General features: G+C 38.5%; 1 protein-coding gene across 1 annotated transcript in view; it reads left to right on the forward strand.

The window, feature by feature from the left end:
- Nucleotides 1-14307, forward strand: part of SHC3 (SHC adaptor protein 3) — a 225266-nt gene that overhangs the window by 160775 nt on the left and 50184 nt on the right. The window contains exon 10 of the mRNA XM_028531456.2: nucleotides 12716-12874. Coding sequence (XP_028387257.1) covers nucleotides 12716-12874 — 159 coding nt within the window. The remainder of the gene's footprint in view (nucleotides 1-12715; nucleotides 12875-14307) is intronic.

The raw sequence follows: 14307 nt of genomic DNA on the forward strand, positions 1-14307 counted from the left end.
AATAATTAATAATTTTATACAAAAAACTATATACAAACATGAAATCATCACATTGTATACTTTAAACTTACATGGAAGTCAACATATGTGCATGTATGTTGATAATGTCTCAATTATCGACATTAAGAAAGAAAAAAAAGAAGTATATAAAGTAAGGTTTATGAGGATGGCACACATCAGCTGATGCCTCCCCTGGCACCAGGACAAGTTCATGTCCTTCAGCACTTACTGTTCTCAAATTTCCTGGAGACTCTTCCTGATAGGAGTCCTGAGGAACTCACCTCTCCAATGACACCTCTACCATTTCAACTGGGAGTTGGTTGGAAGACTATGAAATTTGTTTCAGGCTGTCCCTAAGTTTTCCAGCAGAGCTTAGCTCCAGTAGTTCCTCATAAGACCCAGTAGTAGCTTTCTCTTCCTGGTGTCCCCCCAATAACCCCCTCTTCAGTGGCAACATCAGGAGGAGCAGAGTGACACCTACCATAAGCAGAGACGGCATCAGGGATACATCCCTCATGGGCTCTGGGTACCTTTAGAGGACATGTCTATATCTTACCAAGTCAATGAGTATGCACCTACACCCACACTAATAATCATTCAGACATAACTAATAACTAACTGCTAATATATGTCTTGATTTATAGACAGTTCATTTTTGGTATGATGTATTTTATTTTTTTATGTTTTTTTGTTGTTCAAGTACAGATGTCTCCATTTTCATCACCACACCATGCCCCCTCACCCCACCCATCCCCACCTCCCAGCCTTGAACCCCCTTTGGCTTTGTCCATGTGTCCTCCACACATGTTCTTTGATGGCCTTTCCTCTATTATCCTCTGTTATCCCTCTCTCCCCTCCTCTCTGGTTACTGTCAGTCTGTTCTCCATTTCAATGTCTCTGGTTGTATTTTGCTTGCTTATTTGCTTTGTTGATTAGGTTCCACTTATAGGTAAGATCATATGGTATTTCTCTTTCATCACCTGGCTTATTTCACTTAGCGTAATGCTTTCCAGTTCCATCCATGCTGTTGCAAAGTGTAGGAGTTCCTTCTTTTTTTCTGCTATGTAGTATTCCATTGTGTAAATGTACCACAGGTTTTTGATCCACTCGTTTACTGATGGGCACTTAGGTTGTTTCCAGCACTTGGCTATTGTAAATTGTGCTGCTATGAATATTGGGGTGCATAGGTTCCTTTGAGTTAGACATAAGTTGTGACACAATAAAAGTCCTAGAGAAGAACATAGGCATGAAAATCTCAGATAACCCACTCAGCAATTATTTCAGATATGTCCCCTAGACCAAGGGATGTAAAGGAAAGATTAAACAAATAGGATATCATCAAAATATAAAGCTTCTGCATGCCTAAAGAAAACAGCATTGAAATGCAAAGAACCAACCATATGGGAAAACATATTTGCAAATGATACCTTGGACAAGGGTTTGTTCTCCAAGACATATAAGGAACTCAAATGACTCCATTCCAAAAAGACAAACAACACAATTAAAAAATGGGCAAGACAAATACTGTATGATCTTACTTATAAGTGGAACCTAATCAGTCAAACAAACAAGCAAGCAAAATATAACCAGAGACATCGAAACGAAGGACAAACTGGTAGTAAACAGAGGGGAGGTGGGAGGAGATATTCAGGGGATTAGAGGGAAGGGTTGTCAAGGAAAATGTGTAAGGGACACATGGACAAAGCCAAAGGTGGGTAGGATCAAGGGTGGGAGGTTGGGATGGCTGGGGTGGGAGGGGGGAGTGGTGGGGGGAAAATGGAGACAATTGTACTTGAGCAACAATAAAAAATAAAAATAAAAATAATGTGCAAAGGACTTGAATAGACACTTCGCCAAGGAGGACATACAGAAGGCCTGGAGACATGAAGAAATGCTCAGCATCATTAACCATCAGAGAGATGCAAATTAAAACCACAATGAGATACCACTTCACACCAGTGAGAATGGCCATCCTAAACAAATCAAAAAACAAATATTGGAGAGATTGTGGAGAAAAGGGAACCCTAGTGCACTTTTTGTAGGAATGCAGACTGCTTGTGGAAAGCAGCATGGAATTTCCTCAAAATACTAAAAATGAAACAGCCTTTTGACCCAGCAAAACCACTGTTGGGATTATGCCCTAAGAATCTATAGGCAGTTCTAAACACACACATGTGTGTATATATGTGTATACTTTGTGTATATTCAAGGTTTTTTTAAATTTTAAAATTTTCCCTCCTCAAATACTTCCATAAGTCCTTCAATAGCTCTAGGGCTCTGGCTACTAACTCTATAGCATCTGAAGAAACTGAATTAAGATCTGATTTATGATTCTATGTATATAAATTTAACCATTTATTGATGTAATGTTAAAGCATTTCACTTATTGTAGCCATTTGGGCTGGGAGTAAATGACAATGAAGTTTTTTAAATTATATTTTTAGTTATAGTTGACATTCAGTATTATTTTACATTAGTTTCAGGTGTACTGAATAGTGGTTAGACAGTTATCCAATTTACAAAGTGATCCCTTTGATACAAGCACTTCATCTGCCCTTCCATTCTAAATGATAGCTTTGCTGGATAGAGTAATCTTGGATGTAGGTTCTTGCCTTTCATGACTTTGATACAAAGTTAATACAATATTACTGACTATATTTTTCTATGGTGTACTTGACATCCTTTTGACTATTTTTGTACCAATTTGTTCTTCTTAATTCCTTTGCCTCTTTCAACCAAGCCCCACAATTCCCATCTCCTATGGCAAACAAACTTTTTTATCCATTCATCTATTGATGGACACTTGAGTTGGTTCCATATTTTGGCTATTATAAATTACACTGCAATAAACATAGGGGTGTATGTATATTTTTGAATTAGTGTTTCAGATTTCTTTTGATAAATATCCAGAAATGGAATTGGTGAGTCAGGGGTAGTTTTGTTTTTGATTTTTGAATAACCTCCGTACTGTTTTCTGTAGTGGCTGAACCAATTTGCAATCCCACCAACAGCGTATGAAGGTTCCCTTTTCTCCATATCCTCATGAACACTTGTTTCTCAATTTATTGATGACAGTTGTTGTGACATGTATGAGGTGATATTTTATTGTGATTTTATTTTTTAAAGTATATTTTATTGATTATGCTATTACAGTTGTCCAATTTTTGTCCCTTTTATTCTCCTCTGCCCTATACCCTCCCTCCCACCAGCATTCCACCACCCACCTTAGTTCATGTCCATGGTTGCTACATGTAAGTTCTTTGGCTTCTCTATTTCTCATACTATTCTTAACCTCCCCCTGTCTATTTTGTACCTACCATTTATGCTTCTCGTTTCCTCTATGCTTTGCCCCATTTTGCCTAATCCCCCTGCTGATAATCCTCCATGTATCTCCAATTCTGTGATTCTGTTGCTGTTCTAGTTGTTTGCTTTGTTTTTGTTTTTTTAGGTTCAGTTGTTGATAGTTGGGAGATTGTTGTTATTTTACTGTTCATAGTTTTGGTCTTCTTCTTTTTCTTAGACAAGTCTCTTTAACATTCCATATAATAAGGGCTCAGTGATGATAAACTCCTTTAACTTGACCTTGTCTGGGAAGCACTTTATCTGCCCTTCCATTCTAAATGAGAGCTTTGCAGGATAGAGCCATATTGGATGTAGTTCCTTGCCTTCCATGACTTGGAATACTTCTTTCCAGCCCCTTCTTTCCTGCAAGGTTTCTTTTGAGAAATGAGCTGATAGTCTTACAGGAACTCCTTTGTAGATAACTGTCTCCTTTCCTCTTGCTGTTTTTAAGATTTCCTCCTTATCTTTAATCTTGGGTAATTTAAGATTATGATGTGCCTTGGTGTGTGCTTCCTTGGGTCCAAATTTTTTTTGTGACTCTGAGCTTCCTAGACTTCCTAGAAGTCTATTTCCTTTGCCAGATAGGGAAAGTTCTCTTTCATTATTTGTTGAAGTAATTTTTCAACTTCTTGCTCTTGTTCTTCTCCTTCTGGCACCCTTAGGATTCAGATATTGGAACATTTAAAGTTATTCCGGAGGTTCCTAAATCTCTTCTCATTATTTTTTTTGAATTCTTGACTCTTTATTCTGTTCCGGTTGAATATTTATTTCTTCCTTTTGCTCCAAATCCGTTACTTGAGTTCCAATTTCCTTCTCTTCACTGTTGCTTCTCTCTATATTTTTCTTTATCTCACTTTGCATAGCCTTCACTTTTCGCTCTATTTTGTGACTGTACTCAAGGATTTCTGTGAGCATCCTGATTACCAGTGTTTTGAACTCTGCACCTGAGAGGTTGGTTATCTCTTCATTGCTTAGTTCTATTTTTTAAGTTTTGATCTGTTCTTTCATTTGAGCCATGTGTCTTTATCTCAATGTTGCTGTTATGTTATAAGGGGCAGGGCATTAGGTATTTGCCTGGTCAGGACAAAGCACTTTGCTACATTGTGGTACTGCATGTGGGGGAGAGGTTAGAGAGAGAAGAACACTGCTTTTAGTCACTTCCCTCCCAACCCACAAGCACATTGGACCGTTCTGGCGCAGATTCCCAGGTGGGTGGGTTTGTGTACACTCTAGGACCCTGTCATTCTCTCCAAGAAACTCTCCTGTGATACTGTAAGTTTCTCCTGTTGCCGCATCCCCCACAGATTTTTGAGGCCAGAGGTTTTAAAGCTTTCTTTTCCCATGCTGGAACCATTGGTTGCATGGTCTGTCTCACTCCCCAGTTGTTCCTTCCAGTGTATTTGCATGCAAATATGGGACCACCCATTCCTTCAGCTCTTGCCTTGCCACTTGTCCTCTCTTCCCCCCGCTGCCTGTCACCCCCCTAATCAGATCATAGCTCATGGGGTCCACGACATTGTAGCTGAGATGAAACGAATTCACATGGACTACCTAGTCCTGTGGAGGAAAAGGGACGGGCGGCTTCTCTCTCAAGAGGGGAAAAAGCCTCAACCCTTGCCTCGACAGGGAAGATGATGCCACTAATCACATTACAGAAGAAGGATATTTGCAAATGCAAAGGGAAAAGTGGTTGAACCAGTTGCACTCCATACTGGGGAGGTTTAGCACAGACTTTAGGAAGTTACAGTAAGCACTTGCTGCCTCAATTCAGGTGAGGGAACTTTAGCAAAAGCAAGTCTCAAAGTGGTCTAGGTACAATGCAGGCCTGATTGCCCATGGGAGAACCTATCCATGGGTGTAGATCCTATGCATCTCTTGGTGGGAGCTGGGCCCACACCACACAGAACGGTCTCCTATACCCCCCTTCCTAGCAGTATGAATGAATGTTTCTTCTTTTACTCCTTGGTTGTTGGACTTCCATACTGTTCGAATTGTGGCAGTTCTGGTTATTTTTTGTTTTTAAATTTGTCATCGTCTTTTTTTTTTTTTTGGTTGTGTGAGGAGGCAAAGTGTATCTACCTATACCTCCATCTTGGCCAGAAGTCCTTATTGTTATTTAAATTTCTAACGGTTAGTGATACTGAGCATTTTTTCATACATCTATTGGCTATCTGTATGTCTTCTTTGGAGAAGCATCTACTTAGGTCCTCCACCCATTGTTTTAAAGGTGATTAAATTTTTTTAAATTATTGATTTGAGAGAGAGAGGAAGGGAGAAAGAAAGGAGAGAGAGAGAGATTGGTTGAGAGATCAGTTTGTTTTCCACCTATCCTTGCATTCATTGGCTGATTCTTGTATATACTGTGACAAGGGATCAAATCTACAAGTTTGGCATATCTGTACAATGCTCTAACCAACTGGGCTACCCATCCAGTGTCCTCTTCCCAGTTTTAATTGTACTGTTTGTGTTTTTCATGATGAGTTGCATGAGTTCTTTATAAATATTGGATATTAACCCCTTTTCACATGTATCATTGGCAAATATCTTCTCTCATTCTGTTAGGTTATCTTTTCATTCTGTTCATGGATTCCTTTGCTGTGCAAAAACTTGTCCCATTGGGTTTTTTTCTTTTGTTTCCCATGCCTAAGGAGATATATCATAAAATATATTACTAAGAGTAATGTCAGAGAGTTTACTGCCTATGTTTTCTTTTAGGATTTCTATGGTTTGAGTTTTACATTTTTATCTTTAATTCATTTTAAGTTTGTTGTTATATATGGTATTGGAAAGTGGTCTAGTGGTTCAGTTTCATTTTTTTGGGATGTATCAATCCAATTTTCCCAAGACCATTTATTGAATAGAATGTCTTTAACCCATTGTATCTTCTTCCCTTCTTTGTCATATATTTTTAGTTCATGTAGTTAGAGTTTATTTCTGGGCTTTCTACTTTGTTTCATTTATCTATATACCTATTTTTATACAAGTATCATATCATTTTGATTACTATTGCCTTCTAATATAGGTTGATATAAGTTGCATGATGCCCCTAACTTTGTTCTTCTTTCTCAAGATTGCTGTGGGTATTTGAGGCCTTCTGTGGTTCCATTTACATTTTAGGATTTTTTATTCTATTTCTGTGAAAAATGCCACTGGCATTTTTTGCCATTGTTATTTTGATAGGGATTGCATTGAATCTATGGATTGCTTTGGATAGTATGGACATTGTTAAAATGTTAATTCTTTCTATCAGTGAGCATGGTACATGCTTCCATTTATTTGTATGTTGTTCAAATATTTCTCCAGTGTCTTATAAATTTTAACTACAGGTTTTTTACTTCTTTGGTTAAAGTTATACCTAGGCATTTTATTTTTTGGGGGGTTTTTACTTATTTATTTTTAGAGAGAGGTGAAGGAAGGGAGAAAGAGAGGGAGAGAAACATCAATGTGTGGTTGCCTCTCGTGCATCCCTCCACCAGAGATATGGTCCACAACCCAGGCATGTGCCCTGACCAGGAATTGAACCAACAACCCTTTGCTTCTCAACCCCATGCTCAATCCACTGAGCCACACCAGCTAGGGCCCTAGACATTTTATTTTCTGATGCAATTATAAGTATGATTGTTTTCTTGTTTTCTCTTTCTGATAGTTCATTATTGGTATACAAAAATGCAACTGACTTCTGAATATTAATTTTGTATCCTGCTACTTTACTGCATTTACTTATCAGTTCTAATTGTTTTTTGGTGGAATCTTTAGAGTTCTCTATATGTCGTAACACATCATCTGAAAATGAGAGTTTTACTTCCTCCTTTCCAATTTGGATGCCTTTTATTTCTTCTTCTTGCCTAATTGGTTTGGCTAGGACTTATAATACTAAGCTGAATAAAAGTGGTGAAAGTAGACAAACCTGTCTTTTTCCTGATCTTAAGAAAGGCACATTTAGTTTTTCCTTGTTGAGTATGATGTTAGCTGGGGGTTTGTCATATATGGCCTTTGTTATATTGAGGTATGTTCCCTCTGTTACCACTTTGCTGAGTGTATTTGTCATAAATGGATGATGGATTTTGTCAAGTGCTTTTTCTGCATGTATTGATATGATCATATGATTTGCATTCCTCATTTTGTTTATGTGGCATATTACTTTAATTGATTTGCAGATATTGAACCAAACATTGCATCCCAGGAATAAAGCCCACATGATCTTATTTTTTGTATTGCTGAATTCACTTTGCTAATATTTTGTTGAGGATTTTTGCATCTATGTTCATTAAGGATATGGCCCATAATTTCTTTTGTAATATCTTTTCCTGGTTTTAGAATCAGGATCGTGATGGTTTCATAAAATGAGCTTGAGATATTTTCCTCCTCTTGAATCGTTTGGAATAGTTTGTAAGATTAGGTGTTAATTCATTTTTGAATATTTGGTAAAATTCACCTGTGAATCATTGGTGTAGGATTTTTGTTTGTTAGGAGTTTTTTTTTTATTACTGCTTTCATTCTGTTGGTGATAATCAGTTTGTTCATATTTTCCATTTCTTCTTGATTTGGTCTTGGAAAGTTGTATGGTTTTTAGGAATTGATCCATTTCTTCCAGATTGTCCAATTTCTTGGCATAGAGTTGTTCATAATATCTTCTTATAATCCTTTATATTTTTGTGTTGTCCATTGTCACTTCTCTTTTTTCATATCTGATTTTATTTATTTGGGTCCTCTCTTTCCTTTTATGAGTCTGGTTAAAGGTTTATCAATCTTGTTTATCTTTTCAAAGAACCAGCTCTTGGTTTCAATGAACTTTTATATTGTTTTTTTAGACCCTATTTTGTTTATTTCTAATCTGATCTTAATTATTTTACTTCTTCTTAACTCACTTTGGGCTTTGTTTGTTGTTGTTCTTCTAGTTCCTTTAGGTATAATATTAGATTGTTCATTTGAGATTTTTGTTTGTTTGTTTTATGATTTAGGCTTGTGTTGGTATGAATTTCCCTCTTAGGACTGTTTTTGCTGTACCCATAGATTTTGGGTCATTGTATTTTCATTTTTATTTGTCTTCAGGTATCTTTTGATTTTCTCCTGATCTCATTGTTAACACATTTATTGTTTAGTAACATGTTACTTAGTCTTTGTTTGTTTGTGTGCTTTTCACTTTTTTTTGTACTCGATTTTTAATTTCATACCATTGTTGTCAGAGAAGGTGCTTGATACGATTTAAATCTTTTTAAATTTACTGAGAACTGTTTTTTTTTGCCCAACATGTGATCTATTCTGGAAAATGTTTCACTTGAATTTGAGAAGAATGGGGTTAAATCTTCTAAAAATATTTAAATCCATTTGCTTTAATGTGTCATTTCAGTCTGCTTTTTAAAAATTGATTTTCTGTCTGGAAAATCCATTGATGTCAATGGAGTGTTAAAATCCCTTACTATGACTGTATTATGGTTGTTCTCTTCCTCTATGTCCTCTATCACGATTTACTGTATGTATTTAGATGCTTTTGTGTTGGGTGCATAAACGTTTACAAGGGTTATATACTCTTGTTAAATTGATCCCTTTATCATTAAGCAATAAACTTTAAAAATTACCTCTTTGTGAGAGTATTTCATATGTTTCCTGCCCCAACTGAAAGATAACCAACTCATGCTGGCCTGGTCAATTAAACATAACATCTGGCAGAATCTACCACATGGCTCTATGTCAGAATGGGATGGAAATAGCAAATCAAAGTTATAATTTATGTCAGAGGAATGTTTTACTATGTTCTTATCTTTGTTCCATAGACATTTAAAATGTGTTTCTATAACATATATGTACTTGGACAAATAAGGAGACATATTTACTTTACTGAAAAATAGGTTTATTTAAAAATGAGGTGTCTTTTTGTATATTAGTTGCTCTGACCAGATCAAGGACAGATAATATAAGAGATTCATCAGGGCAAAAATAAGCCTTACATAAGTTATTGAAACTCATTACTTTTTTAAAAATATATTTTATTGATTATGCTATTACACTTGTCTGATTGCCTCCTTCATTCCCCTCCAACCTGTACACCCTCTCCCACCCACTTCCCCCCTTTAGTTCATGTCCATGTGTCATACTTACAAGTTCATTAGCTTCCACATTTCTCATACTATTCTTACCCTCCCCCCTGTCTATTTTCTACCTACAATCTATGCTACTTATTCTCTGTATCTTTTCTCCCTCTCTCCTCCTCCCACTCCCCTGCTGCTAACCCTCCATGTGATCTCCATTTCTGTGATTCTGTTCCTGTTCTAGTTGTTTGCTTAGTTTCTTTTGGTTTTGCTTCAGGTGTGGTTGTTAATAATTGTGAGTTGGCTGTCATTTTATTATACATTTTTTTTAATCTTATTTTTCTTAGATAAGTCCCTTTAACATTTCATAAAATAAGGGCTTGGTGATGATGAACTCCTTTAACTTGGCCTTATCTGAGAAGCACTTTATCTGCCCTTCCATTCTAAATGAAAGCTTTGCTGGATAGACTAATCTGGGATATAGGTTCTTGTCCTTCATGACTTGGAATAGTCCTTTCCAGCCCCTTCTTGCCTGTAAGGTCTCTTTTGAGAAATCAGCTGACAGTCTTATGGGAGCTCCTTTGTAGGTTACTGTCCCCTTATCTCTTGGTGCTTCTAGGATTCTAGGTGCTCCTTCATTTTTACCTTGGCTAATGAAATTATGATGTGCCTTGGTGTGTTTCTTCTTGGATCCAACTTCTTTGGGACTCTCTGAGCTTCCTGGACTTCCTGGAAGTCTATTTCCTTTGCCATAATGGGGAAGGTCTCCTCTGTTATTTGTCCAAATATGTTTTCAATCTGTTGCTCTACCTCTTCCCCTTCTGGTACCCCTATAATTTGGATGTTGGAATGTTTAAAGATGTCCTGGAGGTTCCTAAGCTTCTCCTCATTTTTTTGAATTCTTATTTCTCTATTCTTTCCTGTTTGGTTGTTTCTTTCTTCCTTCTGGTCCACTCTATTGTTTTGAGTCCCAGTTTTCTTCCCATCACTATTGGTTCCCTGTGCATTTTTCTTCATTTCTTTTATGGGAACCTGTATTTTTTCATCTAATTTGCAACCAAAATCAACCAGTTCTTTGAGCTTCCTGATCACCAGTGTTTTGAACTGTGCATCTGATAGGTTAGCTGTTTCTTGGTTGCTCAAAAGGATGAGTTCTGGGGCACTGATTTGTTCTTCTGTTTGAGCCATCTCTCTCTCTCTCTCTCTCTCTCTCTCTCTCGCTTTTAGGGGGGGGGGGTCTGGTTGCTCCCGTTATTGTGAGGGGAGCAGCCTTAGGTCCTCACCAGGGATGGGCACCCCAGTTGCTAGATTGTGATGTTGTATGTGAGGGTAGGGTCGAGAGGGAACAATGGCGGTAGCTCCGTTCTCTGTGGGACCTCAGTCCCTTCCTTGGGATCCTGGGTTGCACGCTCTGCCCTGCTCCACAATTGCTGCCTCACTGGGTCTTCCAGCTGCCACTTGTGTACTCAGGGTCCACCCGCTGAGATCTTGCGTGCCCCAGATGCCCTACACACCCAATTCTCCTTGTTCCCTGTGCCCTGACCCGCGCCGGCTGCTCATTTCCACCCCTCCTATTGGTCTGGATGAATGGGTCTATTTCAACTTCTTGGCTGTCTGACTTCCATTCAGATAAAATTTCTGTCAGTTTTGGGTGTTATTCTGCCTCTAAATTGTTGTTGTTCCCATCTTGGTTGTGCATGGAGGTACGGTGCATCCACCTATGCCTCCATCTTGGCCAGAAGTCATTACTCTTTTTAAAAAAGATTTTATTAATTTACCTTTAAATAGAGGGCAAGGGAGGGAGAAAAAGAAGAAGAGAAACATCAATGTGTTGGAGATACATTGATTGGTTGCCTCTTGCATGCCCCCAACTGGGGATCTGGCCTGCAACACAAGCATGTGCCCACAAACAAGGCTGAGTATGAATTGAACTGGTGACCTTTTGGTTTGCAGGCTGGCACTCAATCCACTGAGCCCCACCAGCCAGGGAGAGGCTCATTACTCCTAATACACTTCAAGTTCTTTTTTGAAAGCAATAAATATCTTTTTCCATCTAACAAATAAGAATATTCCTTGTTAATTTGCTGGCAGCTATTCTCCCTAAATAAAATGAACTCTCAAGGCTACCATGGTGTGTGTGTCCACCTGTCCCAGCTCCTCATCTGCCATTATGTGAGTGGGAAAGTGTTATCATCAGGAAAGAGGCTTTTCATCTTCTTTTTAAAAAAATTAGTTTGTAAAAGTCTTTTTACAGACTGATATGTTTGCAGTACATACACATGTGTGAACTGCAGCTAGCCACTGCTAAACCCAGGATATGTAACCCAGGAACAGCCTGTGGAACATGGAAGTCACATGCAGGGATAGGAATAGAGACAGTTCATGACTTTGCTGGAGATGCTCACCCTGGAGGAATTTTAGCGGAACACTTCCATTCTCATGTGTACAAGCAGATGGTGATGTGCTGCCAAAAATCCAACAACAGGCTCTGTGGAAAGCTTCTTTAAAAGCCCTGAGCTGACTCTTGCCAGTTGAATTGAGCCAGCTTCAACACTCACTGCCCATAGGGTGTAAAAGGTGACCTTCTCTGGAGATGGGAATACCAAAAAGCCATTTCGAGAATATGTATGTGTTAGAGGCAGGGATCCTGTAGAAAGAATTAGATAGTGACCCAATTGTGCCCAGGCAATACCATTCATTCTCCTCTGGTGACAACAGCAGGGACTGTTGGCCTAGCTTGGACACAGTCTTGGTCCAGGTAGGAAGTACCATAGAGGTCCTGCCTTACAGGGAAGGCTCATTCATGCCCATGCTGGACCCCCTGTCTAGAGTTGGGGCTGCAAGTCTGGCTCTGTTTTGTATGAAAGGTGTCTCAGTTCATTAGGTAGTAACATTCTAAATTGGGATCACAGCACCTACACTGCAATACTAGAATGAAATTAATTTACAAAGCATTCACTTACATATAAAGGAAAAAATGACAATTAAAATCAGACTTGTTACTCTTCTGTTCAGTTGTTTGATCTGGTGCCTTTGTAAAATGGATGGTCAGACAAAGGTATGGCCTGCTCCCTTCACCTGGCCAGCAAGGACTAATCATCATGGGTGTCCACTGTCATGGGCTAACAGCTCCCATTTTGACATGAAGTGTAGAACATGTCCTAGCCAGAACACAACAGTGCATGTGATGGGCTCAGAAGAGGAGATTTAAGCTACGAAGAGCTGCAAGAATTTTCTTATGGTTAGCCTGAAGGATCTACTCTGTGAAACTGGGTGGCTTAACTATAAGTGCATCAACAGCATTACCATTAGCAAAATAAAGAGGGCTCATTTTTTTGTTGCAGGGTCCATGGACACCTACAGCTTTCCAGAAGGGAAAGTGCATATGGCCCCTGTGGGAGAAGCCCCCACCTACGTGAATACCCAGCACTTCCCTCTGCAGGCTGGACCAGCTGCAGGAAGCAGCACAGACAGCAGCCCCAGGAAGGACCTCTTTGACATGAGTGGGTTTCCATTTACCTTTAGTTTCCTTTTCTTTTGAGGTTGCTTTCTACACTGCTTTTTATTGGAAATCTGGGCAATTACTGAATTTTCTATTAGCTGGGTTTTGGTTAACAATGATGACTAGCAGCACTTTTCTGGGTTGTGATTGGACTTTTTAAGGCTTTGAACTTTGGTCAACCTTTGTTTTGGGATTAAGTCCTTCTGTGTTGTCCAGTGGCAAAGTAATTTCCCCCTCTTTTTGGCATTAACTTACCTCTTGAAGATCTGCACATGTATTGATACAAACAATATACATAAATAAATACACTCATTTATTTATTTGCTTAAATATATTAATTGGCTGTTGTGTACAAAGTCCTGTCTCAGTTGCTGAGGATGCCAAGGTGAAATGGTATGGCCACTGTCCTCACAGAGCTCTCAGTCTATTGAGCAAGACCAACATAGAACCAAGAAATGGCAGCACACTCTTCTTGTATGCATGCACATGCTTGCCTTCCCTCTCATTGTTCTCTTAGAATTTCTCTTTCTCTACAACTACAGATCTCTTCCCTTATTCCATTGAACACCTAACATGTGTTAAATACCATTGTACTCACTGGGGATATTACAGGGAAACAAAGCAAAGTCCCAATTGTCATGGAGCTTAAATAACCACTATGTATTATCAGGTAGTAACTCTGGCTCTCTGAGCCTCTGTTCCAGTTTTAATGATGTCTCACAACTGCAGTTTAGTATTTGTATTTGTGGTCAAACAGTTTTACTGTTTAATTTATTCAATTTATCAGTGAATCCTGGCCCCAGAGCCTGGGGAGAGTTAGACTGGCCTGGGGTTTGAGATAGGGAAATTGAGACCTGGAGCCAACATCTTCTCATCCATCAATTTCTACTCCTACTCCTCAAATTCAAGAAGAGGAGACAAAAGGGCAAAAGGGCTCTAAGAGGCTAGTATCTATAGAAAAGTATAGAAAAATAAAGGCAGCACTCTGTTTATTTTGAGTCATTAGTGCTAAATAATGATGGTGGTGATGATGGTATGATGGTGATGATGGTGATGATGGTGGGGATGATGATGATGTTACAGAAAGAGTATAATAAAAATTGTCAACTTCTCCAGGTAAATAGGAAAAAGATAGGGTAAAGAATGAAATAAAATTGTAACCAATAGTTTTAACTTCTTTTTCACTCCAACTATATAAATGATTTTAAAACTGTCAAAATAACATGATTTTTATTTCATTCACCTTATTTCTACTCATCCTCTACTAACAATAGATCTTATTTTACAGCACTTGATGAATATTTATAGAGTAGCAACTATGCCAGGAATAATGTAGGGCTTCAGGGATATAATTGTACCCAAGAGAAGGATATTCTTGTTCTTGTGGTGCTTGCATTGTACTGGGTTGGCAGTGTGGCCCCAAATTATAATACC

The sequence above is a fragment of the Phyllostomus discolor genome, chromosome 3 (genome assembly GCF_004126475.2).
Source record: "Phyllostomus discolor isolate MPI-MPIP mPhyDis1 chromosome 3, mPhyDis1.pri.v3, whole genome shotgun sequence".
In the NCBI taxonomy this organism is placed as follows: domain Eukaryota; kingdom Metazoa; phylum Chordata; class Mammalia; order Chiroptera; family Phyllostomidae; genus Phyllostomus; species Phyllostomus discolor.